Raw genomic sequence first — 27,523 nt, forward strand, 5'->3', positions numbered from 1 at the left:
TAGGGGTAAATAGATCACCTGTCAAGGGTTCTAAGTAGCGGATAATGGTTGGAGAGTCATATCCAACATAAATGCCTAATCGTCTTTGAGGACCCATTTTGGTGCGCTGTGGCGGCGCAATTAGCACATAAACTGTACACCCAAATATGCGTAAGTGTGAGACATCAGGCTCATATCCAGTAACCATCTGGGACGCAGAAAAGGGTTGAGTGGCAGTAGGCCTCAGACGAATGAGCACAACTGCATGCAATATTGCATAGCTCCAAGCAGAAATAGGGAGATTGGTGAGCCTAACCAATGCTCTAGCGACCATTTGAAGTCTTTTAATGGCAGCTTCTGCGAGACCATTTTGGGTGTGAACATGAGGAACAGGGTGTTCAACCTCAATCCCAATGGACATGCAATAGTCATCAAACGTTTTTGATGTAAACTCTCCAGCATTGTCAAGATGAATTGACTTAATGGGATGATCAGGGTGGTGAGCCCTTAATTTAATGATTTGTGCTAGGAGTTTAGCAAATGCAGCATTTCTTGTGGATAATAGCATGACATGTGACCATCGTGTCGATGCATCAACCAACACCATAAAATATCTAAATGGTCGCAAGTTGGTTGAATAGGTCCACAAATATCACCTTGGATTCTTTGTAAGAATGGAATATTTTCTTTAGTGTCCTTTGCATAGGATGGTCTCGATCCTAATTTTGCTAAAGAGCAGGCTTTGCAAAATGAAATATGGTCTTTAGAAGCAACCAGGGAAGTATCCGGTTGAGCCATGAAGTCAGAATTGACTTTAGAAGTAGAAAAAGGAACAAAGGAGATATTGGTGGCGTCAATACCACTTTTGGGCCTCAGGGGGTAGGCGGCGCCAGCCCTACCTTGGATCGAATTTTGGTTATGACTTTTTTTCGTTTTGAAAAATGGATGTCCATGTGAAATCTTTAATATACGGATCATCATATCACGACCTGGGTGTCCCAAACGGTCATGCCAAAGCCTATATGTGTCAGAATCCCAAAAGTCATCTCTCATGACATGGTTGGATTCAATAATTTGAATAGTGGTTGCATACAACCCACTAGATCGACACATAAGTTTCTCTAATACTCGTTTATGTCCGTAGTCATTAGAAGTAATGCAAAGGAACTCTTGTCCATTCTCACAATGTGTTTCCACATGAAAACCATTGGCTCTTATATCTTTAAAACTCAATAGGGTCCTTCCAGCCCTAGGAGCATATAGAGCTTCGGTGACATTAATACTTGTGCCATTTGACAACATAAATTGAGCTGGTCCTTGACCATGAATCAATTGTGATGGTCCAGCCATCATAGTCACAGAAGATCGCTAGGCGTCATCCATAGAAATAGTTGCCTATGTCGCAATATAGTATGTGTGGTGTCACTATCAACAAGGCATTCCAACTCTCCAGGAAACATACTGAAAAATAATAAAGTTCGGATTTAAAATATGTCCATGACATCGAATAATAATACGATACTTTATTAATAAAGATAGCCAATGATTACATCAAAGGTCCCAAAAAGTCTAATCCAAAATAAAATCAAACTAAGACACATTGTAGTCACTCTATCTGTTTGGTAACTCCAATCAAATATGACCAGGAAAGTAGAGAGAGATGTTGGTGGAGCGAGGCTCTCTTAAGTACCATTAATCTCAATGACTTTCCTAGACATCATATTTCATTGGGTGCACCACATAAGAAAGAGTTTAATACAATTGTCATTTATTGACTAAGGCATATTGCCATTGCAAAAATTCTTGGAAAATAAAAAGACTAACCTAATCAAAGTCTGCGGCATCCTTGTGCACTTCATCGTCAGCTTTGAAGTCCTCTATGGTGAGATGGATGTCTCCACCATTTCTTCTTCTTCTGCAAGGTACACTTTTTGCTCCCTCAGGTCCCTGTATGCCCTGTATCTTAAAGCTAGTTGCTCGCTTGCCTTGCATTGCTTGAACCAATGCTCACTTGATCCACATCGATGACACATGTCATTGTGGTTGCCTCCGTTTAACTGAGGTGCACGTTGTGGGAGTTCCCTAGGAGGGTTGGTGCCACCACCACGACCCATGACGCCTCCACCACGACCCATGGCGCCACCACCAAGACCAGGGATACCACGACCACCTCTCCCACGTGTGGCATTGCCACCACGTGTATCCGCACCAAACCTGCGGTTTCCTTCCTTGTTAGGGCGGTTATATGGACCCATACGTCCCTCATATCCCTTATTCTTAGGGTTCCGCTCCTTGCGCCCTCTTTTGGGTGCATTATAATTCGCCTCATGAACGCTTTTAGTTCCAATGGGCCTTGAATTATAATTCCTCACGAGTATGTTATCGTGTTTCTCAGATACAGATATGAGATTGATAAGCTGATGAAACCTCGTGATCCGTCCAGCATTGACTTCAGTGCGGTATTGCTTTGATACCACAATGGCTAAAACGGGGAAGGTGGAGAGAGTTTTCTCAATTAGCTCTTGCTCTGTGACAGGTTGTCCACAAAACCTCAACATGGATTGTAGGCGAAGAGCTTCTGAATTATATTCAGCAACAGACTTGAAATCAGTAAAGCGCAGATTGTTCCATTGAACCTTCAAGTAAGGGAGGAAGGAATCTTGGACATTGCCAAAGCGCTCTTCTAGCGCTACCCATAGCTCTCTTGCATCCTTGATCGACATATACTCCAATCTGAGTGCCTTGTCCATATGGCGTTGCATCAAGATAACTGCTTGAGCATGCTTTGTAGGTGTTCGCACGAACACACGATCCGGGTTAGGTGCCTGGATTATGGGTAATATTCTCTTTGAAGTGAGGTGGTTCTCAACATCGGTTACCCAACTGTGGTAATCCGAGCTTGTTGAGTCAAGCATGGGAAAGTCGAGTCTAGGTTCATTCGACATCCTGAAAATAAGAAGAGAAGATATATTAGTTTCGGTGCTAAACTTCCACGAAAACTAAAATAATAAGATTTCCGAGCAATGCTACCAAGAAAACAATTTCCAGGAATTTCTTTTGGATTACACCAAACAATAATGTTTTAATATGGTCACAATTTGATGCTTACGGATGCTCTTAGTCCGAGCATTATGAACACTCTTAGTTCATACGAACACTCTTAGTTCGTTAAGCGTGAATCCCACAATTCCGCTTTATTAAATAATCAAACCCATGTTCGTATATTGAAAATCCTGCAGAAAATAAAGGAATTTAAAAGACAAGAAAGCAGAAACTTTAATCTTTAAAACTTACTTGTTGAAATTCGGAGCATATTCCCTTCTGAATAGCTCCCACTTCGAATGGTGTACAGATCTCAAAACGACTCCAATAGGGCTGAAATTTGAAGGTCAGATAGAAGAGACAGAGACGAACAACTTTTATGAAGGAAGGAGTTTGATCTGAGTTGCCGATAAAGACGTTTTGGGGAGTGAAAACAGGCTGATCTGCACAGGAACGAGCGTGCTGTTGTGCTGCAGGGGCAGCAGGCGTGCGACGATGCTGCAGGGGCAGTAGGAGGCACACGGGTGCTCAAGGGCTGTAGGAGCAGCGCGGGTGCTCAAGGGCTATAGGAGCAGCGCGCGGTATGGCTAGCCAGGGCTAGGAGCTTGCGGCAGTTTTTGGTGAAAGAAATTTCGGGTGTTAGGGTTTTTTTTCTGGCTAGGGCTTGGGTTAGAGTATCGTGCTGATAACGTGTTGTAGAGAATTGGATAATTGTATTGTATTCATCTCACCATGAGGTTTATATAGGGTTACATCATGTATACAAAAGGCAATACATAATAGCTATACTAATCAATCGCACATTACAAGTATGTCAATCGCATACATTACGAGTATGTCAATCGCATACATTAAGCAATACTTATTGCATGAATAGTCATTATCATTTACAACAATGGTAAAAAAATCCTAGCTAGGTGAATATGAGAGTCTGTTGTTACTGGCAAAGATTTATTTACAGCTGTAACATCATGTCGATCGGTTTAATTTTCTGGAGAGTGTTGGGTGGAGGATTAAATTAAGGGCGTGGATATCTATCTAGTAATAGTTGATGGATGAGTGCGTGTTTCGATGGAGACTAAATTAGCAGATGAACAAAGCTGATCCAGCTCTTTGCTTTGCTCAGACTACGGTCTCTCTAGGCATGCAGGAGTAGTCTTTGAAATTACGAGATTTATTATCCCCCAAGAAAATTACAATTTGGGCCAACTAATTAACAACCACGAAATGGTTTAGTCTAAGCCTTTGTATTACCTTATTTGAATATGAAAGTTTTGTAGTATTCTTGATCGGTATGATTGAATTTGGAACAGTTCCGGTACCTGGTATGGCCAGAATGAGGAGGAGTTTGACTGCTGGGATGCAAATCATGCAATTGGATCCTACTAGAAGCAGTCCACGAATAAGAGTCTTCGGGTTGAGGCAATAGAGATCTCTGGAGTTTCAATAGTGCTCTACACTGGAGCCGGGAGCCATTAGATTAATCATTCTTTGGAGTATCACTCACAATATGAGACAAAGAGAAACTAAAAAGAAATAAAAAAATCTCTCTAATTCTGTGCTTTTCAAGCTGAAATATGAAGTAAATGCAAGGGTTGGCTGTAAAGTGTGGGAGGATCTGGTGTAGGTATGGTGGTCCCTGTTAGCTTGCAGTGCAGTGCAGTGCAGTGGTGCAGGAATTGAAGACAGACAGACAGATAGATTTGTTTTTTTCTCTCTTGGTATGCTCAACTTACATTTACATTGCTGAACAAGATAAGCTAACTATCATTCACCATCAGCAGTCTTGAACTAGATCCAATGTTACAAATTAGTCTCAAATACATTAAAGCAAAACCAATTCAATTACTTCCTGCTCTGATATCTACCCTGCATGACAAGCAAGCAACATAATACATGTTGATTTCAATCAATTTGAAATGATCGAAAAGCCAACTCCGAATTCCTGGATTGCTGATTATTTTCAATATGAATCCCGATCAAAAGAATTTGTTTTCACACTGTTACGGAGACAGATGTAATGGGAAAAATTGGATTCATCTGTCAACTGTTGTTTGAATAGTGACTTGTATAGTTGTATGATACATAGAATGATAATGGAATAAGCAGGCTTCACTTGCATGTTTTGTACAAATTATAGTACATGCAATTAATATGAAGAAATTTACCAGCTATTATCATTTGCCAATTCTGTATGGTCCAGTTCAGTTGGCAAGTTGACTGTGCTCCTTAAGCAAGTTGAGGGACTTGAGGCAGAGGTCTCAAGTTCGAGCCTTGTGTATGGAAAAGACTATGCGGGGAGGGCAAGCCCACTTATTTGGTGTACTCGATGCCCGGAGGGGGGGTGTCGCTGCGTCTTTGGCGCGGCACTGTGCTGGATTTCGGGTAAAAAGGCCATTGCGTGCCTCCTTGTGGTCCTTCCCAGTACCTCCTTTTTAAAAAAAAAAAATAATAAAAAAAAAAAAAAGAAGAAAACAATCATATTCTTGATTCAACTGTGATTTATCCGTTTATGTGATGAAAATTTGAGCATTTACTGTTTCACAAACTCATCTCTCGCACTCTTCTGCTTGAATAGCAGCTGAAAAATAAAAACACTTCCAGCAGCTCTTTGGCATGCAATGATAACACCAGCAGGAATGAATCCAAGACCCCGATTGTCAAGACTGAAATATAATGTACAATCGTCACCAGAAATCGCCACAAGAACATTTTCCATCCTCGAAATGATGGAATCTATTAGCATCCCTAACTACAAGCACCCGCCTAAAAACTTTGGAAACTAGTTTAGTAAAAGTATGGCAATCCATACAAACCCGCAGGTTCTTTGTGATTCGAATAGGAGTTCCCTCAGGAATCTTAAGTAGACCATATGCAATGGCTAACCTTTCACTGTGTCCATAAAGCATCTGAACTTTCTCTTCTTCCTCTACATTCTGCAACACACATTTAGTTTGAGCCACATAGCCTGCTTCCCTTTCTAATGTCTCAGTTATTTGAGCTAACTTTTGGTAAATTTCATTGGACTGAGGATGAGACTTATCCCTAGCCGTGAATGTATGAACTTTTTTTCCTGCCTCAATCCAACTACATCCTGGATTTTTCTTCAACCCAATTACCTTCATTTTGATCCTCACTTTTTCTACATGTTCCCATCTTCCCCTAGCAGCAAAGATATTCGACACAAGCACATAATTTCCTGGATTCTTGGTGCCCAACTCTAAGATCTTCTTTGCAGCAATTTCTTCTAATCCTTTGTTAGAATGAACTCGGCAAGCCCCAAGAAGAGCACACCATACTTCAGCAGTAGGTTGACTCTCCATGCTATTGACAAAATGATACGCCTCTTCCAATCGATTGGCACGTCCAAGAAGATCAACCATGCAAGCAAAATGTTCTGGCCAGGGGTCTAATTGATACTCATGTATCATGATTTCAAATAGTCCTTTACCCTCATCAATCAAGCCTGAATGACTACAGGCATATAGAAGAGCCAAAAACGTAATATGATCAGGAACAATCTCTTGGTTTTGCATCCTTCTGAAGAAATCAATGGCTTCCTTGCCATGACCATGCATCCCATAAGCATTGATCATGGTAGTCCATAAAATTAGACTTTTGTTTCTAACACAGTTATATATGTTGTATGCATTCTTCAGATTTCCACAGCGGGCATACATATCAACAAGAGAGCTCGCAACAGATCCCTCCAAGATGAAGCCCTTCCTAGTAAGAAAACCGTGAATTTCTTTCCCTTTCATCAAAGCAGACAAACTAGCGGCAGCAGATAGTATACTTACAAGTGCTATGGCATCAGGTTCAACATTTGTTTCTTTCATGAAGTGACAAAGTTCAAGAGCCTCATTTGCAAGCCCATTATGAACATAACAAGATATCATACTCGTCCAAGACACAACATCTTTAGATTCAATCAACTTGAACATCCGATATGCGTAATCTATGTAACCACACTGGCCATATACATTGACAACTGCATTTTGCAAGACGAGATCAAATAAACCTCTCCTCATAGCGTAACCATGAACTTCTTTTACCAAAGAAACACATTTTAAAGATTCGCAAGCGAGTAAAATGCTTTCTACCATCATCGCATCCACTTCCAGCCCTAACATTTGCACCTTCTGGCACAGTTTTAAGGCCCTTATGTGACAATTGTTCTGAGCATAGCCAGCAATAATTGTTGTCCAAGAAATGAAGTCTTTATCTGGCATCTTGTCAAAAGCACGGCCCATCAAGTTCACACAACAACATTTAGCATACATATCTATCAGTGTGTTCCCAACCTGCAAATCAGAATCGAATCCATTTTTTATCGCATAAGCATGAGCTTCCATTCCTGACAACAAACTTCCTAACCGACCAGATGCTGCAAGGATATTCAACAACGAAACCTGGTCAGGTTTATGACCAATCCTCTGCATATCATGGAACAACAGCAGGGCTTCCTCATATAGTCCATTTTGGACAAAACCAGAGAGTAATGTATTCCATGAGACAATATCCTTGTCATCCAAGTCATTAAAAATCCTTGCAGCCTCATCCATTTTACCACACCTCACATACATTGCAAGCAGAGAATTCGCCACATAAATATCAAAACAATAATTCAGTTTCAACACAGCAGCATGAATCTCCATACCGAGTTTTCCACAAAAAGAATCCTCACACGCTTGAAGGGCAGCCACAAAAGTATACGTGTTCATGGCAAGTCCCACCTGCTGCATTTCTCGAAACAATCCCAACGCTTCAACGGACATCCCCTTTGCTGAATATGCTGAAATAATAGAATTCCATGACACAACATCCTCCTTTTCTTTCATACCATCAAACAATTTCCTCGCCGCACCAAGATCATTGCAGTTTGCATACATTGCAACTAGCGAGTTAACCACAAATGCTACATCATCATACCCACATTTGATAGCCAGGCCATGAATTTCTTCCCCACAACAGAGACTATTAATTGCAACACATGCTTTCAGTACACAAGGGAAAGTAAACGAATCAAGAGGAACCCCGAGAACCCGCATGTCACAGTACATCTCAAGAGCCTTTAGAGGCTCCCCGTTTGACGCACAAGCACCAATCATTGCGTTCCAAGTGAAAATCGTTCTGTGAGACATTTTATCAAACACCTTCTGTGCATTCATAACGGAGCCACATTTCCCGTACATGTAAACAAGCTTGGTACTCAGAAACGCGGAATCCCATACGGCACCGGATTTAATCAAGTGGGCATGGATTTGCTGCCCTTCTGATAGAGCCTTCCTCTTTGCACAGAGCTCAAGGAGCGGCGAGTAAGCTCCATCTAAAGAAAGCTCGAGTGAGTCTTGATGGGTTAGCAAATTGCCGAGTGATGTAAAAGCTTCCCTGAGGCTGCCTTCATCGCAAACCTGCTTCAAGGAAGGTAATAATTTGGTGGGCTTTTCGGAGAATTTGAAGAAATGGAGAGCTGGGTTTAGCTGGGCTTTGTTCAACATGGGTCGGAATTGGACGGCAGGAGTGGTGTAACTGTGTGGAGACGACGTAGCCATTACAGTGCTATAGGGTAGGCTGTGCCATGAACAGCGTCTAACTCTGTTTTGCTAACCAACTTGACCCGGTTGCTTTGTATCGATAACCAACTTGAACCAGTTACTTGTTCAAAATTACATGCAACCTCTTTGCTTTTAAAAGTTTAGTTAGATTTGATTGGAGAGTCGGATAAACTTAATATGGTAGACCACATGATCGAAAATCCACTCCAACCGAGGACCGAGGACAGCATTAGTCCGAAACAAAAGAACACCGTATGAAGCAATGAACAAAAATCGATTATGTGATTCCGCAAATTCATTTAGGAAACTGAGCATTCTCTAAGAGCTAAAAAAAACTTTTATAGATCCATGATAATGCGGATGCAATAATAAACGATGGCTGCATTCAATCTCAAACTGTAAACAAACAAGACCTCCTAAATATTTCTTTGATACAAGAAAAAATACCAAGTTCTTTCATTTCCCAATCAACAAAAGAACCAGCTTCCTTCCTAATAAACCTCGTAGGAATTAGGACAGAGAAGATTGTACAACTCACAAAAAAGAAAAGGCCATTAAGTGCCGCCCAATTGCACTGTTCAAAAAGAATTATAGCCTAAAGGCACATGTTCAACCAATTAATCGTCCCACATTCAAACAGGGGACGGTCATCACCACCCCACATGGTCCCATTCCTGACAAGCTTTTCTGCTATACAACTTCATTACACACTGTTAGTCCTAGTCCATCTATTTACATCAAAACAAAAGACCTGTAGAGACTTGATGTTCATCGGGTGAAACGGCAAACATCCTCCCATTCATGCAAAAGCACAGCCTATCATTCTGCCTTCTCGATCAGATGCTCGACCTGTTGGGGCAAACATCCTGTTGTATACTTGTGTGGCTTCAACATTAACATAAGCTTATGAGAATTCTAGTGTTTTCCTGTCAATCCTGTATAGTTTGGTCCTGCTTCTGTCCAGGCCAGCCCTGCAGTGGCACTTTCCCTCTTTCCATGCATTATGAAGTCACTTCCATTCTTTTCATTCATGAGGATGACTCATAAAACCCTTAAGGTCTCATTTAGAATCAATAGCTGTCCCGTGTAGTGAAGTTATGACACTTAAATGAGAACCTCTGATCATCACCCCTGAATAGCTTTCAAGCTCTCATCTTGCAGTGTCCATGAAAGCAAATGCCCGCCAGAATCACCACTTAGTAACTGCCTTAGGTCAACCGTAAGGTGAAGGGCAGTAACAGGATGCTTATGATACTTCAGTACCTTGTGGAGCACCAACTTGTACTCTGGAGCCTTATCACTGAGATTTAAACCAACCGTTCCATTGCTAGTTGACTTCTGTTGGTAACCCTCACGGTTAGAGTGGTGCACCATTTGCCACACCTTAACAGCCCCACTCTGATGACCCGTTACAAACCAGTTTGTATCCAGCCAATCAGAATATGAACTGCTTGTCACGGAAAGAATTGAATCAGAAGGCAGTTGGGACGTGTTAACCATTGCAAGGCAGTCCCCATTAATGCTCCAAACAGCAAGCAAAATCCCAGCTGCCGTCACAATATCCCCAGTCAAATCATTCACATAAATTGCAGATATCGGTGTTGGGAACTCAGGGAGCTGCCTAACAAAAACCAAGGAGCTGAGATCCCATATAACGACAGTGCAGTCATCTGATCCACTCACAATCAGCATGTAAGGCTGGCTAACATGAAGGCATGTGATTTTGGATGTGTGGGCACAAAGTGCCTTCTCCAGCTGTAAGCGTCTCATGACACGGGGACCATACTTGCTGATTCTCCAAACAGAAACTAGGCCATCATCAGCCCCAGTCACCAGAATCTGACCATCATGGCTCACACCAGTGCACTGAATCTGGTTTCCCCCATGAAGATTCTCATGTGTGGAGACCAGTCGATCTTGATCATAACTCATAATTCTCAAGCTACGATCAGGAAAACCCCATGCGACGTACTTGGTATATGTTCTTGGTTTTAGCAAACAATTTGTTCCTGCCACTAGGATTTTCTCATTGACAGTAACAATCTGAGTTATGGAAGACGTAGTCTTGCGGATCTCATGCGGAACAAGATGGTTCGAGTACTTGAGTGGATGAGGAAGCCTTCTGTCAACCTGCCTTTTGACATGGGGTTTGAGAAATAACTGTTTGGGTGTCTGCCCAAAATGATTAATTTGTGCTAGAATTGAGGCTTTCATGGCAGGATCTGTAACTGAGTCGATGTCCACACTGCCCTCATATGTGTAGTGATAAAAGACATTCACAGCTTCCTCAGCCGCCTGTAAGATAAGAATGAATTAGCACCAAAAGCAGGAATAAAAGGGAAAGAATTTAAGCGAAAGCTGTGGGATAGCAAAAACTGTGGAGTTAATTTGAAAACCAGAACCAAACATATTCTTTAAGGTAGCATTCCATAATGTCCACCTTAGTTTACTAAGTTGAACATTCAATGCCCATTTGACTGCCAAAAGCACATAAGGATTTCATTATACAAATAGTTTAGGTTAAGGCATCTCTTTTAAGATATAAAGGATAAATCATCTTTTCCTCATGATATCTTTCAGCTGGGGCATTCTCTGGATGAGGTTTAATATTGGGTTCAGAAAGATGAACCCAAAACGATGCCACATATTCTTAGAGAACTTCCTGGTACTTGTGCAATCTGCATGCCTTTTATCTGCTTTTTAAATTTATTACTTGGAACTTTAATGGACTCTTTCAAAAGATTGAGAATGAGTTGCAAAGTGCCAAATGCATAAAGGTAATGACTGAGAAACATATAGATCATGATGGATCTTGATACCGACCTTCCCTCTTTGTTTATATCCAAAGATGAGATCTATCCAATGATGCAAGTTTTCTGAAACATAATCAGATTCCAGTGCCTCCCTATGCTTTCTGATGAACTCCCTAACACTGCCTTTAGCCCAAGGAGGTAAACCAACATCACCAACCTGAAATAGAAAACAAAGACGCAATTCATAAACAACATGAAATAGAAAATGAAGACACAAACTGTATTATTCTATAGTATGTGAATGATCCTTGTTTTCAAACAGCAATTGCATGGGAGCACCCACTGGGACAGTAAGGAACACACACAGCAAAACCAGTTCCCCAACCTTGAACATGTACACAACCTCCCTCTACAATGTCCCACCACTTACAGTGTTGCATTTTCAAAATTATATATTCACACTCAAAGTATGAAGAAACATTAAGCATCCAGGGTTGTACAAATATTAAACACTACAATATCAGTATATACTTTGTCCCCTGCAAAAAATTTTGGTTCGGTAATAGACTGTAGAACATGAAACAGAATCAAATATCTAGTAAGCATCAAAAAATCTGACCTTCTCTCCCGACTGTTTCTCTCCCAAATCCAGATTGAAACGATTTTCTAGGAATTCTGGCATGTAGAAAAATTCTGGAATCAACTCTTTCACATCTGATGTGTTTCCCTTTCCAGCTGCACTTAACCAAGTATCTCCAACACTATTGAAAAGACGATCAGCATGATCAAATTGACCTCCCTGTAGCTTCTGATTCTCAGCACTGAATGGTGGTAGGCGGAGAAGATAGAAGAGAACAATCCCAGCACTTGAATAATGTGAACCATAATGAAATTTTGGTACCTCTGGATCATCCCAGCTCTCATATCTAAGTAGAAAAACAGAGAATAGGAAATAGAAATAAGAATCCAATACTAAGTAATAAGTAACATCCATATGAAAAATATAACAATGAAGTGGAAACCATAGAAGGGCAAAATCAATTATATAGAAATGCAACGAGAACTTCAATCAGTGAAAGTAAAAAAACAATAAGAACATAAAATGACTTAAAGAACAACTTCAAGTGTAAATGATGAAGGTGACCTTTTCCGGAATTCTTCTTCACCCTCTGGTGTTTGGCAACCCATCGGTTTTTCAAGTCTACGAAATGTTTTTGGATTCAATAAGTCCAGATTTTCACTCTCATAATCTGACAAAACCCATGGAAACACTGGATATTGGGTAAGATCACTGTATCCACGTCCTGCCAAGGTATTGAGATGCATGAGGTACTGAAAATTGCTTATTTCTCCATTTTGCCACCTTTTTGAAAAGGATTTAGCCACCGTCTTAAATAGACGGCTACCCTCGTTGCTTTCTTGTTTTGATGATCCTGAAATGGTTGTGTCCAACCTAATGCAAGGACGAGAATTACAAAGTCAAAAATTATGCATTTAAAAATTCAGAAGATGAAGAAAAAGTATTGGGCCGACAACTATCAATACTCAAGTTAAACAATAACATAGGTAAACCTGCCATTCATATCTGCCTTGTCTCATGCTATGCAGTGGCATCATAAAATCCCCAACAGACTCAGATAAAGAGAAAGCAGATGCACAAACACATTCAGAACTAACAGAACACACACACACACACGTCTAAAAAACTCAAGATTCATACAATATTTTATTAGAAAATGAAGAAAATGTCCAAAAGTTATGACAGCAACGAAATTTTGGGTTGCTTCTGAAAAAAGAGTGGAAAAAAAAAAAGTAGAGGCAATTGGAGACTTACATGCTATTCCTGGGAAGATTCATGGCCACTAGATTCTTAAAAACCTCCTCCCTCTCCTTTTTGTGGAACACCAGGAGATCATTACATCCATCCATGCTAAATATCTCAACAGCAACAGGACGCAGCTGGTAATCACGCTTCAACATTTCATGAACACTGTCAAGTTTCCACATGTGCCAAGGGTGAGGCAGGTTGCCACCAGTACACACTTTCTCCTTTCCCCATGCACCACCATTATAGGCCCATGCTCTTCCCCCAACCCAGGACTTAACAGCTGTGCCCCAAGATGAAGTTGACTTGGACTGGAAATCCATACTGCCAGTAACATCCTTCTTTACCCCCAGAGCCTGATCAATAATAGAGAGGTCATCTTCGAATTCCTTTTCACAAATGCACCCAGATTCATCAATGAAAAAATTCTCAATCACATACAGAGAGAGCTCGCCTATCAAAAATATGCCATCATGTTTGTCAAGGCCTACAACTCGTTCACAGTTATATCGAAATCGTATCCTTTCGAAAGGTTGCAGATAAGGTCTGATTAGGTATTCTCCATTGTCATGGAGTTCCTTGTCTGGTTTATCATCTGTAACTTTGACATCATCAGTTCTTGCAGAAGAGGATTGCCATGGAGATCCTAGGTCAGATCTTCCTTGTATACTCTCATCTATGGGAAGAGACCCTGAACTAGACTTACCACCAAACTCAAGTGCAGAGTGTAGACTTGCTTCATTTATACTACTAGTTCTATCATCACTCCACTCATTCCTAACAGAAGCAACCTCTTTGACATCATCTGGTTCTTTATAAAATGATTCATCATACAGCTCTCTGTCAAGACCATTCTGTTTGGCATTATCAGGAAAGAGTTGAAAGAACGGTTCAGAATCATTATCAGAAGAGCCTGGATCGTTCTCATTTCTGGCTTTGACAAGCTCTGCTTCAGCTACTTCAAATTGTCCATCAAGAATGTTTTGGATGGTATCAATTTTCAATTTGCACCGATCAAGCTTTTTCCGCATCCTGTATGGACCTTCAATTGGACAAAGTTGCCAGTCCGGATCCTCTGGAACAGAGGATTTTCGCATTGGGAATATTCCGCGCTCATGAACAAGTTGTTGAAGATGGGTTTGCCACTCACTCTCAGCATGCAGAACCCATCCATACTTGTCTTGACGGACAACTCTCAGCTCAGTAGACATTGCATCCCGTACCAATTCCAGAGCATATCTTCGTTCATTCACCTGCTCCCAGTGCTTTGAATCTAACTTTGATGTATCCTTTGATTTTCTCCCCATTTCTCTCTTACGACGACCTTCCATAGCTTTTATTCTCACGCCAGGAAATTTAGCAGATCCAGTAATATACTGTACCCACATAATGGAAGCACACTGCTCTAGTACTTTTTCCACAACCTGTTCAGAGTTTTGAAGCCACTCAAAGAAACCAGATAAACTTCCAGTCAATAACTTGTCAAACCCACCATGTAGTACATCAAGGTGCTGTCCTTGGTTTGGTTTAGAGACAAGCAAATCTTCTAGAGCTGACCTGCGATACACCAGGAGGTACTTGACAATATCAACTGCCATGTTCCGTACGCTCTGTCGTTGGTCTCGAAGAAGAGAGATCAAATTTACACAAAGACAACAGTTTATGTCGGTATCCATATTGCTGGGACAGAACATAATTCGCCTGTGAGCAACTAATAACTGCAGGACTGTGCAGATATCAATCCCTAAATTATCTCCCGAAGAGTTTGGGGATACTCTCTTCTTGGGTTCAATTAGCAAACCTACACTTGAAAGGAGATCATCTTCTCCAATTGCAGCCAAGAATGTTGGCAGAAAGCAATACAATATCATACGATTTGTATTTTTAAGAATTGAATATATATATGCATCAAGTTGCCGACTCCCTCTTCCAATAGATAAGAGACCCTTTCCACTAGGAGTAGCTTCTTCAATTCGGCCATCTTTATTTGCCAATTGTACCATAGACAATAAGAACTCGAGGGTCCTCAGCACAGCAGCTGGTTGAGGAAAAGCACCCATATATGCACGATCCACTATCATCCAGCATAATGAATCCAAATTTGAGGACCAACGACCTTTATCCAGCTTTTTCTCATCTTCTTCGTCATCACGCAAGAGACGTCTTTCCAGAAAGTTCATCAGTCTGCTCAGGCACAAACCCTGGAATACTAATACGGAATCTGCATCAACATATAGGGGGACACTTTCCAAGATGCCCTCTATAATCTGTGATGACTTTATTTGCTCAGTCACAAACTCGGAAAGAACTTCTGCAATAAAATCTAAAACAGCAGTTGCTCCGGCAGAACAAGGACCACCTCCATAACCAGAATCATCCATTTCAAGAAGCAGCTTTGGAGTAACTGCAAAAAAGGTATTTGCAATAGAAATCCCCTGAGAAGTGGTCTTCACCTCCGAAGATTGATCGAATTCAGTACTAGTCACAGAATAATCCACGGAAGGACTGGCGACTAAGGGAGATCTGGATTCATTATTGCCTGCACTTCCTAGCCACGATGTCAATGCTACAACCGGCGAAGGACTGATTGGAACTCTAGAGATGGACTTTTCGGATAAATTTGGAGAATCAAGCATGGTAAAAGAAGCAGAACTCTGCGAATCTGGTGGTTTAATGGGCTCGGGCCTGACTTTCTTGTTAAAGAAGCTAGATTCATCCATGCTGGAAGTAGCAGACATCTGGTCAGCATTGTCGCCATTTAAGCTCTGAACAGCTTGTGCATCATCTTGCACAAATTTGTTCAATTCCTCCTGAGATGTACAAACCTTCATCTCTGCTTTCTCATCAGTCACAGAATTCAGTCGGACAGCTGTATCTTCAGAACTTGTACTTACTTGAGCAGGAGGGAAGCTTCCAGCACTCATGGAGGTTTTGGCAGACTGATCCTGTTCATGAGGTAAGCTAGTGTTCTGTGAAATACAAGTATCATCAAAATCATTTGAGTTCTTCTCTTCTGTCTTTGAAGAAAGTTCCTTTGCCATCTTCACAGCATGAGCCGCTCTGCAAGACACCAGTTGAATGATAAGAAAATATCACAAAAAGTAACATCTTTAGTTGAACAGTACAGATAAGAATCACATGAAATTGGAATAACATGTCATCCTATATTACTATGGCAGAGTAAATTTTCTGTCCCATGACAAACCTGACACAAGAAAAATATAGGTCACCACAGCTTTCAAGAAACTCTGCTCGTTTGCAAATAGCAGTGAAAGGGGGGCACATTTTTGCCAAATCGACCATAAATCTCAAGACTGAAGTAGCAGCTGCAGGAGCTGATGCCTCCCCACCCATTAAGCGTGCCGCGTATGTTTTATGCATCAATGCTTCACCTTGAAGCTCTCCAGCCATGTCTGCATTTCCATTCACAAGTTCTGCCACAATGCCAGCAACCAGGGAAAGATTACCCGTTTGGTGGGCAAGCATTGACTGAAGGCTCAACCTATCAAAAGTAGATTTTGCCATAGTAATCACAGACTCCAACAACTCTATAAATTTCAATTCCACGGAACTTCCATCATTCGGCATAAGGGCATGAAAGTCTAGCATGCGAACTTCTGGCAATCTAGGATAAACAGGCTTGCCAAAAATCAGACAAAATAAAATATAATATATGTCTGGGGAATCATAGAAACTAGGAAGCACCCGGGACAAGCCTTGATAACCTCCACTCGAGCGAAATTTCAGTGCAAATGTAGGAGAGGAAGTAAGACAAACACCAAGCAGAGTCATGATCCATCTCATGCTTGTCGGGTGGACAGCCTCATCTAGAAAATATGTTATCAATTTGGATGAAACAATCTTGTGCCACTGCTCAAGCAACTCTTCTGATTTAATGGTTACTTGCAGATCAATCAGCATCTCCAGCAGCATATTTCGAACGATTACATGCTTCCCCATGGCCTCACGCATTATTGGATGTCTGGGTGTCAGTTCTGGAGGATCAAATGTCATAATGACAAACCTAACCACATGTTCCAGTTCAGAAGACAGAAAACCATCTTCTAGAATTACCCCAAGCAATACAACCAATTTCTCCAAAACAGGAACTTCAACATCACCACGTTGCAGAGTAACAAGTAAATGTTGAACAAGGTCTATACGGCGCAAAACAGTGAGGTTATGGTTTCTGTACCAGTGCATTGACACTAGATGCTCCAGAAAACCGAGGAGAGCAATTTGAATCGAAACTGAAGCTTTTACCCACAATGTCCAATCCAATAGGACATGCTCAACCATGTCTGCATTGGACAACACGATGCAATTTGAGGTCTCAGTTGGAATATCAACATTTTCTAGCTCTGATATATGACTAAATGAATCTTTCTGCGCAGAAAAATCATCCATGTCTCCTTGGGATCCAACTGATGAAAACTCCTCACGAAACCTTGACAGATTAAGTTCCTCAAAACTGGTTTCCTGCACAGTTGAGGCTGGTGACAAATTAGTCCGGGTATACTTCAACTTCCTTGGTTCAGAAAATGAAGCTTCACAGGCAGCAATCTGGAAAAATATCTCAAGAGATTGCATATCAAATAGTGACATTCGTGGACGCAAAAAGAGAGATAGCAGATGGTATCCCCGGCATTTCTGCATGTCTCTCACATTCTGAGGATTCTGATGAAGAGCACATGCCAATAAAGTGAGGGCCATGTGAAGCATGTCCCTAGTCTCAGCAGCCTCAACTAAGGCAAGGACAACAGTAATTCCACCAACTGGACAGATAGTATCACCAACTACACATTGCCTACATAGATAAATATCCCCATGAAGACGTCCAAAACGTGGAATACCTACACAAAACTAGAAATAAGAATACAGGATAAAAATTAAAAAGAAAAAAAATAAAGAAAAAAAGAGTTAATCCAACTGCTCCAGCTTTGTTGATATAAAGTAGCCACATTAAGATGTTATATGTGAGAGGCTTTGACTTAAACATACCCCCAATAGGAGAAGCTGCTGCAGACATTGGATCAACTAGATTGAGCATGTATAAAGCCCCAGATGCTCTATTAGCTTCTGTACAGGTACCATCAAACGCAAATATAAGCTTCCTTCCAGCAAGCTGCAGGGAGAGATTTGCTAGTCTCTCCATATCCCAAACAATTCCACTGCCATCTGCTTTTGTGTCTCCTTGCTTGTTTGCAGTGTCAAGCTTCTGTGAATTAGAGGCCAGGGTCAAGTCAGCATCTAGTGAATCTAAGATAGCCATGCTACCGCCACCACATGCCTGGTTAGGGACAAAACGAAGGAGATCTGTGTCTTGGAAGAGCCCCCTATATCCTCTACCAAGAATGTACATGAAACAGATACAACCTGAGGTGAGCACCTCTTCAAAAAGATAGCACGAGCGGACCTTCCAGGTCAACTCACTAACTTTTGCACAGGTAACAGGGGTCCCTACTGTTACCTGCAAAGGAATTCCAAAAGGTGATGGAGAATATCCTAGTTTCCCTGTGTGTCTCAGCTTTCCATCAAGATACACATAAGCAACACTAGCTTGGAATAGTCCAGCAAGAGCATTTGGTTTGTTATGTACAACTGCAAGGTGATGCCACCTGCCCTCCTCAAATTCCAAGCCTGAAAATGATAGGGAGCAAGAGTTGCTGGTTGCGAGGGTCAGAACACCATCCTCCTGAAGATATAGTTCTGCATAGAATGTAGTTTCATTATTTGCTGCACCCACAGAAAACATTCGTAGAATATGCCGCTCGTGATTTTGCCCACTAGGCCGCCTTTTCGAAGTACCAGCTTTGGAAGACTCTGTTTCCTTAACTTGTGACTTGAAAAGATTTTGAAACTGAAACCAACAAACAAATGAATAACCAGCAGCTGGAGGCCAAGATCTTTCTCCCAGGGAGACCTGAATGGAAGCATGCCCAATTTTGCTCATGTCCATCTCTACAAAGGGTGCAAGAGAAACACTGTCCGAGGCCATATCCTCCATAAGGATTAACCTTTCCATCATTCCAACAAGTATGCTACCTGATTTCATTTGCCTCATTTGCAACACATATCTAATGAGCATTCGAAGTTCTGATGCAGATAGCCTGTCAGCCATACATAATAAACCTTGTTATTCAAGTACACTTTAACCCACACCAACATTCTTAATTTCTGTAGAGATAACTAAATTTCCAAAATCCAAATTTAAATACACACGAAAATGAGATGAAAATAAATTGAAGTCGAACCACAATGCTGACTGGACAGACCAAATAAAATGGTTCCCAGAATTGTACAAAGTTATACCTGTATGCCCCAAGAACTTCTACAATCTCCAAAGCATATTTAAGTAATGGAGATGAGCCCGAAAGGAAAGGGTGGATGGTTTCCAGCAGAAGTTCTACGCAACCTAAATATATTACAGAAAGTAGAAGTGAGAACTGAGAATAGTAGTCATTAATTTAGAAACTAAACATTGAATTATTTGCTTCGCACCTACAGAGGTGAGGTTTTCCTGATTGAAGGGGCCAGCACGAGCAAGACTTTCAATAAGTTTCAGCACTTCAAGCTGCAGCTTAGGAGTAAAGAGCAGTAATGAACGAATGAGAACTCTAACAGCACCAGCATTGTACACCCTTTCCTTATTGGGATGAAATGAGCCTGATGTAGTCGTTAGTGAAAAACTTGACGCCCCACTATCAGGCACATCAGATGGTGTATGACTTTCTGGTGTCAAGAACGGTGGAAGCACAATTTCAAGAGCTAGTTCGAATAGTAACTGTATGACTTGCTTTTCACAGTCCACACAAAGTAAGCCAGACTCGGATATAAGATCGTAGAAAGTTTGGGATGTTATAATTGTGTGCAATTTTGTCCTATTAACTGCATTATCACACACTCCAGCAGTCACAACACGCAACAGGTATGTAAACACCTTAATGTAGACTTCCAAAGAAGATTGATCTGCATGCCCTCCATCACCTTGGAAACTATGCAGTGTGGTAAGCAGAAGAGAAAAGCCAGTAGCTTCACCGAAAACCCTCTGAGCTGAGTTATTAACTCCCAAAATGCGCCACAAAGCTCCCATAGTGTCACATTTTGCATCATTTTCAAGCCTGTATTGAGATCCCGAAACACTTGTAACCATTCCACTTTTTAGGATTTCAACAATTGCACCTAACTCTTCAGGATGTGCCTAGTGAAAATCAGATCAAAAGTTATTTGGATACTAATAGACATAATTAAAGTTTAACTCATGTATTAATGTATTATGGTTTCTGCACAACAGCTTTTATAACATTCAGACGTGCAAAAATTTGATATTTTGAACGTCCAGGATTTGGATTGCTAGTTAAATTGTATTCAAAAATAAATAAAAAATGCAAATGTACTGGAGTAACAATAGAAAATTAATTCACAAACCTGGCTACCATCTTCAATGATCAAACATGACAAGACCCTTAGGACACCCGAGCGATGTATATCAGACACAAGAAATGGGAGAACAGCAGTTACCCCATCAGCCAAACGAAAAGATGACTGATTTGTTTCAGTTTTCTTTAGTAAAGATACCATGCAATCCCATGCAACGGAAATTGTACCATCAACTTCAAATATAGGAAGCTTCCCTGAACCAGATTCCATTAGCCTGGGTGATGAAATAATCACATCCTTATTGTCCAAGTGTGGTTTGAAGCTGCTTGATCCCGATTTTTTCTCCAGCAGATTAGTATTACTATGGTCTGCACCCAAAAGGAACTTGTGCTGCTTGAGGTCATCCAACAAAACCTCCAAGACACCAACTTCTCGGAGGACTTTCTTGTACTGCTGGTCAAATGATAGAAGCTTAACAAAGAAGGAAAGTATAGTGTGCTTTAAATCTGATGCTATTGGTTGCTGCAACAAGCAGCAAAGTGAAAGTAATTCTTGCTCAGGAATGCAATTCACCACAGTGACAGCATACTCGAGAATTTTTAAAATTATCTCGCGCAAGGAAGGAGGAAAACCGTCCATATTTAGGATTAAAAGTGGAACAGTCCGTAACTGTTGGCACAACTTGTAGTTTTCAAGATGACTTGAGAATATTTTAAACATCCGATTAAGAACTTCTGCTTGCAACTCCCTATTATCCGCTTTGAGAAAAATGTCCTGCAACATCTGAACTGCTTCAAGGTCTTTAACTTTATTATTGTCCTTTTCCCACACGTCATCAGCCAAGCGATCGGAAGATGCTGTGAGACTCCTGTTATGACCAGTAGACCTCATATGGGAAGATTTGGAACCTTTGACTCCAGAAGTTCCAGCAGACTCAGTTGGGCCAGTTTGAGCTAGATTAACAAGAACATCAAGCAACCTAGAGAGTGTAGGAGAAAGTTGTTGGGTTAAGGACTCCTTTTCTCCCATGATATCCTGCATGTCTGCAACATTAGATGCATTGGGACCATCTAAAGCAGAACTTTGGTCTGAAGATCTAGAATAAACAGCATGAAACCCCTGATTTTTTGACATGGATGAAAGTGCCAATGCGAACCGAACGAGGAACTGATACCCATGGGCATTATGAATATCCTCCCTGAGCCTAACACCGCCAGCCTCTACAGGCCAAAATAACATCAAATTAGAGCCAACATGTTAATTAAATTGCAGAAAATCACAATGACAGACGTACAGCATAAGGAAAAAATATTTAGATTGATAACAAAAAATCATCCATCTCATCGAGTTAATATGATTCGATCAAAAAAAGAAAATTGATAAGGCAATTACCAGGCCTATATGACAACTCTACACATTCAAGCAACAAATCTACAATTCCCATAGTGTATGCAGAATCACCACAATCAGGATTGAAATCCTTAACTGCCATCAAAAGAACTTTTATCTGCATATGGGAGCAGAATATCAGAATCTGAGAAAATATATAGAATGACAACAAGAAAACCATGACTGTAAGATATGAAAATAATGAACCAAAGTCGGCACAGTATTTTTAGCCAACATCCACCTTGTTAAACTATACATTCATCCCAACCTGATCTAGAGGGGTACATAGAAAGCATACATGAGTGTAGGAAAGCATTTAGTGTATTTAACCATGCACAAACAGTAAGAGTGCATATTTAATTTGACCATACCAGATGATGCTTGCGAATATATCGTGCAGTGCTCCCATTGTCATTGACCAAAAGAAGACCAAGAATCTGGAAAAATAACCATATGTTAACACAAGCAAGATAAAAATTAGCATGTTAGAGAGCTGATTAAATATGGCTAATATTGCTACACAGCTATGTCACTGCAATAATGGAAGGCAATATCTGCTATGATCTACCTGCATAGCATGTCTATGAAGTTGTATGATGTGCAGCAGAACTAGTCCCTCCTTATATCGAGAGAAGACAGTCAACGACCCATTTGCAACCATCTGAAAGAGCAACTGTAGCGAATCATCCTCAATCAAACTCTGCGCTGCCAAAGGATGGTTTGCCAATGCTTTCATAACATGCACAACACTTCCCTCTACCTGCATAATTATAGGTTAGAAAGGCGGTAACAAGATATAGTCAAAATGCACGAGAAATTGTTTGGTTGTTTTATTTATGCTAATTATTAGAGCACTATTCTGCTTGATATGTTCCAACTACGTGAAATTTACGCCTTATAGGAAAACAAGACAGGCCTATTCAAGAATCTTCATGCTTTAAAATGTAAAAGTCTCTAGCAAACAGAGACAAAACAACAATCAAGCCTATACAATTATTTTTCCAACAAAGAGTTTCAGGGGTGTCCGTGCGTATACATGCATTGATTCATAATTCATAAGCATGCATGGTGTTGTGTACCATTAAGCAAAAGCTACCTCAAGCCGACGGACTTGACCAGCTTCACCATTGTAATCTTTCTCAGATATAAATGGTTCTTCATGACCAGCAGCCTTTTGGTGTTGAATGGCTTCATCAGGAACCAGAAGGGCATTAAGAATATGAATGAGACAGCATAATATTCCCGAATCAAGGAGAGATTGCTTATCAATAGGCTGCATACAACAGTAATAAAGAGAAGAAAAGCAGATTAATAAATTCCATAGCTTTGACAGAATCGATGCATATAAGTTTCAAAGATAGTCTCAAGATAGGTTACACCAAAATAATAAAAATAATAATAATAAGAATAAGAGTAATAATAAATATAATAATAATAATTATTATTATTATTATTATATAAAATAAAATAGAAAATCACTCGACAGTCACAACAAAGAAGTATAGCAATATAGAGAAATCAATAAAAAAATAAAATTAAAAAAATTACCCCTGAAACAAGGACTTCTATGGCTGTCAACATATTTGAACCAGGACTGATGCCATCCTGCAAACAATAAGCAAGGATATGACTTTGAATAGCCAATGAAGAGAAAAACAACAATAAGAATCAAGCTGAAATGTCTAAAAGCCCAACCTTTGTGATTTCTGAAAAAAACTTCAATACTTTTGCTATATCCAAACATCTTGTTTTGCTGCTGATTTTTAACTTTTCAATATCTGTTACAAATGCTCTTCCCACCACAAACGAGAATATATGTGTTTCAACTAACCTGTGATTCATCAAAACTTGCAGTGTTAGTCTAAAAGCTCATGATTTGCTTTCTGATTTCCACAAGACTAGGTAGATGCATTACAACTAATTGACAGTTGTTCAGTGGAAAATTTGCCTTGTTTACCAAAATAAGCAAAAGTCCCGTTTAAGTAAAAACGCTTTTGGATTAACACAAAACCATATGTATCTAGTAAATCAAAGTCTAAATCAAATAAAATTGATTGATGATAAATTGTTAGGTATAGAGGAGTAGCCACTTGTCCATTCCCAACTTCTGCAACATAAAGTTGTGATTGCTGGAACTAATCCATTTTGATTTGCAGTGGTACCAGGAATCAATTAAAGTACACACGTAAAGAATAACATATGTGACTGACCAGTAATCAAGAATCCATTCATTAAAAAGCAAAAGCTCAGTATAATTTCCATCTCTATTACACAGGAAAATTGACCAAGAGCAAAGGTATACTTACTGCAACAATCATTATATTACATCATTTTTTTTTTCACTGTAAACAAATAGGTCATAATATTCAGCAGGTAAGATAGGGAGGAGAGTATTCATACATAGTAACTAACTGAGCTACGTTTGCATGCTGCTTCACTAATCTACAGAAAACATCTACAGTTAAATTTAAGGCCGCTTCTTTTTCCTGCATGTACCCCAAAAAAAAAAAAAAAATTAGAAACTGAGAATAGTACGTGACAATAGATTTTAAGAATAAAAATAGCTTCATGCATACTAGCCTAGTGCGTGTCATTTAGCCTTTTGTTTTTGAAAATTTGTGAAAAAAAGAAAGAAAAAAAACTGGAAAATAAAGAAGAAAAGAAATGAATAGTGAGTAGTTATTTTCAGTGGTAGTGGGTAGTTATTTTCAGTTTTATAGCTAATATCAGTTTTACCCTCTGTAAATGTTGTTCTTCTGCATATTAATAAACTATGGGCGTAGCAGGAAGTTCAAAAATTTAACCATACAAAGGAGAATTGGGTTAATTATATAAGATATATATATATATATATGAGAAATCATTAACCCAAGAACAAAACATTCTAGATAGAAATTCTTAATCCCAAGAATGATTTCAGTAGTCTAGGATGTTTATTATGACATTCTGGACTATCCTGGCAAATATATAATACTGCTCTCTAGGGACAGGAATTGACTTAGTTGACTAAGATGTGTGGAATCCAAGACTCGATCTTATTTTTCCTCCTCTCTCCCTATTGGTTCTGCATCACGGTAAGAAAGAAGAGCAAAAAAAAAAAACTAGTTAAGAACAAACCTTTTCAGAGCTGGATGACCGGAACTCTTCCCAAAACCTCTTGAAGTCCAATTCCAATTCATGTTTGTCTCTGATTTCACAGGCATGTATGTTAATAATCCTCCAAAAGAGAACACCACTGAAATATAATCTACAAACACCTGATACCTTGACATATACTTTCTGGTTGAGGTTTAAAAATGTACTTTTACAAGCAACGATTAAAAACCCACCCAAAACAATAATCCAATTATTTCTGGGAGAAGAACCTGGGGAAGTGCTATATTAACTTCCCCACTTTTTGGTTCTTATGCTCTCCAGTCACCAGCCGTGTTTCAAGAGTCAGCCACAAATTAACTCCTCTATGGAATTAGAGAAACTGTATACAGGCACATAGGTATGTATCTGTACATACCTACCTCACTACCATCATCTTCAACAGACAGCACACTACCAGCTGCTTTATTTTACAAGGCTTTTATCACATCGTCAAACATAATCTATTACCCTTTCCTTTATAAGGCCATATATTATGTCATTGGTATGCAAAATTATCAACCAATGACATGCAATCCAAAGCAACAAGAGCTTCAGACATAAAATCTAACTTCAACCACAGTGTGATTGAATCAGAAACTTTTCTGAGGATCAAGAACATTAGCAGATCATGTGTCTAAAACATAACGGAAACCTACAGAGGCAGAGGAATCCATTGCTTAGTGCCATGAATTAGATGTCAACAACTCCAATTCGGCAACAGCTACCAGGGCCTACACTAAAGAACTGAGAAAGAAACTTCCTACAGAAACCACTCCTGCACCACTAAAACTAATCATCATGTCATCTACTAACACCGCAACTATGTCATCAAAATTAAAAAAGTCTCACAATCCAGCACTTGATCAAACACCGGAGTGCCGATGCTCAAGTGAACAAGACCTCATCCTAGTCCATCATGAACTGGTATTCCACCACCTAAAACCCAGTAAACCCCCACCGGAGCAATCCTAACCAAGAAGAAACACACACAAAAAGCCAATGCCGTACTGAAAACGAACCAGTCGAAAAGAGCCGAACAACAAAAAGCCCTAATTGAAAGTCAAAGACGAACAAGAACAGATAAAAGAGAGTAGAGTTAACACAGACCTTGAAGGAGAGTACGAGCCGTGAAGAGCTGTAAGAGCATTGGTAGAGGAAGAAAGAGCATCCAAAGAAGAAGAAGAAGCAGCAGCAGCTGTGGCAGAAGAAGCTGAAGCAGAGGCAGGGGAATTAGTGAGGCCAACCTTCTCTCTCAAGTCCTTAAGCAATGTTCCCCATTTCATCGTTCTCCCACCTCCTTTGGATCCCTGAAACATACGAAGCGTCCTCCTCTCTCATCCGCCGCACCAGATCCAAGCCCTAGGAGGATCTGATCCAGCCAGAAACACCTCTCTCCCCTCCTTCTCTAAATCCTCCCAACCCCGCAAGAAAATGAACCAAAATCCAATCCAATCGACAAGTCCACCGCAATTGGGGATTCGAAAGGCAGCGAGATCCGGTAAAACGACGCCGCTTCGTGCTCCGAGCTCGATCTTCGTCTCTTCCGCGTCGTTTGAATTTTTCGGATTAATTTTTTTTTTTTCTTTTTTTTTTCTTGGAAGTGAGCCTGAAAAGAAGGAAAGCTTAAACGAGAAACGCGGAGGTTTAAGGACTTTGGGCTCAGAGAAACAAAGGCAATATAATATTTATGATTATGATTATTACCAAGATGATGATGAAGAAGAAGGAGAAAGGAAATTAAAACTCTCTCTTTCTCTGTGAGTCTCTGTGTTCTGTTTCGGACGGCCTCTCTCCGCGCCTTGTTCGTTTTTTTTTTTTTTTTTTTTTTTTCTCTTTTCCTCTCTCTTTCTCTATCTCTCTGTGGACGATTCAAAAAGAAATAAAAATTAAAAATGCAGATATCATTTTCATTTCTTTTTTCTAGAGAAATCGCCCTTTTCCTCGACCACGTCAGCGTGGGATCCACGACTCGCAGCCTTCCACGTGGCGTCTCGAGATTGACGGTCAAGACGTGAGAGCCTCTCTATCTAGAATCTAAAATTGCTAAAAATGAAGATTACTTTATTTTATGTTTGTTGTTGGCAGTATTTAATAGTTACATCAAACACCACTTCTTGCCTTAATGGCAAAGGCATAGCACGTAATCAGAATTCACTTTCTCTATCGGTAAGAATTTAGTTTTTTTCTTTTTTCCCCTTTTTTTAATATTATTTTAATTATTTACTTTGACATATCTTAAATTTGAATTACTCATCAAAATTACTGAGTAAGTACAAACCCTAAATTTGAGTTTCGAGAACAACGGATGACGATAATTTTCCTACATTGCTTCCAAACTCGCAACGATTTCGTGAATATTTGGTACTTGACAATTGTAGTTATCGGACTTCCCATATGTGAAGCTAGCATTGTAATGGTGGCTACACTTTTAACTAGCTTGCTAGTTTGTCTGATTTTGCCTA

General features: G+C 40.1%; 2 protein-coding genes across 4 annotated transcripts; both read right to left on the reverse strand.

The window, feature by feature from the left end:
• Positions 1 to 5,056: 5,056 nt before the first annotated feature.
• On the reverse strand, positions 5,057 to 8,794 carry LOC112169078 (pentatricopeptide repeat-containing protein At3g63370, chloroplastic). The gene has a single exon (XM_040507581.1). The coding sequence runs from the start codon at positions 8,574 to 8,576 to the stop codon at positions 5,709 to 5,711; it is 2,868 nt and encodes a 955-aa protein (XP_040363515.1). The 5' UTR covers positions 8,577 to 8,794; the 3' UTR covers positions 5,057 to 5,708.
• Positions 8,795 to 8,976: 182 nt separating this feature from the next.
• On the reverse strand, positions 8,977 to 26,909 carry LOC112174852 (protein SPIRRIG). 3 transcript variants are annotated; one of them, XM_024312671.2, is made up of 20 exons: positions 26,766 to 26,909; positions 26,169 to 26,667; positions 25,044 to 25,113; positions 24,327 to 24,412; positions 23,622 to 23,757; positions 23,475 to 23,531; positions 23,023 to 23,199; positions 22,495 to 22,686; positions 22,298 to 22,363; positions 21,930 to 22,044; positions 20,586 to 21,757; positions 19,659 to 20,358; positions 19,470 to 19,572; positions 18,159 to 19,267; positions 16,363 to 18,010; positions 13,167 to 16,217; positions 12,477 to 12,785; positions 11,952 to 12,258; positions 11,403 to 11,549; positions 8,977 to 10,874 (listed from the first exon to the last, which is right to left on the reverse strand). In XM_024312671.2, the coding sequence occupies exons 2-20, from the start codon at positions 26,375 to 26,377 to the stop codon at positions 9,705 to 9,707; spliced, it is 10,824 nt and encodes a 3,607-aa protein (XP_024168439.1). In that variant the 5' UTR covers positions 26,378 to 26,667; positions 26,766 to 26,909; the 3' UTR covers positions 8,977 to 9,704. The 3 variants fall into 3 exon arrangements, with proteins under 3 accessions (XP_024168439.1, XP_024168440.1, XP_024168442.1); XM_024312672.2 differs by having other exon boundaries at positions 26,169 to 26,683; positions 26,766 to 26,899; XM_024312674.2 differs by lacking the exons at positions 23,475 to 23,531; positions 23,622 to 23,757; positions 24,327 to 24,412; ... (1 more) ...; positions 26,169 to 26,667; positions 26,766 to 26,909 and having other exon boundaries at positions 23,006 to 23,133.
• Positions 26,910 to 27,523: the final 614 nt, after the last annotated feature.

This window comes from Rosa chinensis, chromosome 6, assembly GCF_002994745.2.
Source record: "Rosa chinensis cultivar Old Blush chromosome 6, RchiOBHm-V2, whole genome shotgun sequence".
In the NCBI taxonomy this organism is placed as follows: domain Eukaryota; kingdom Viridiplantae; phylum Streptophyta; class Magnoliopsida; order Rosales; family Rosaceae; genus Rosa; species Rosa chinensis.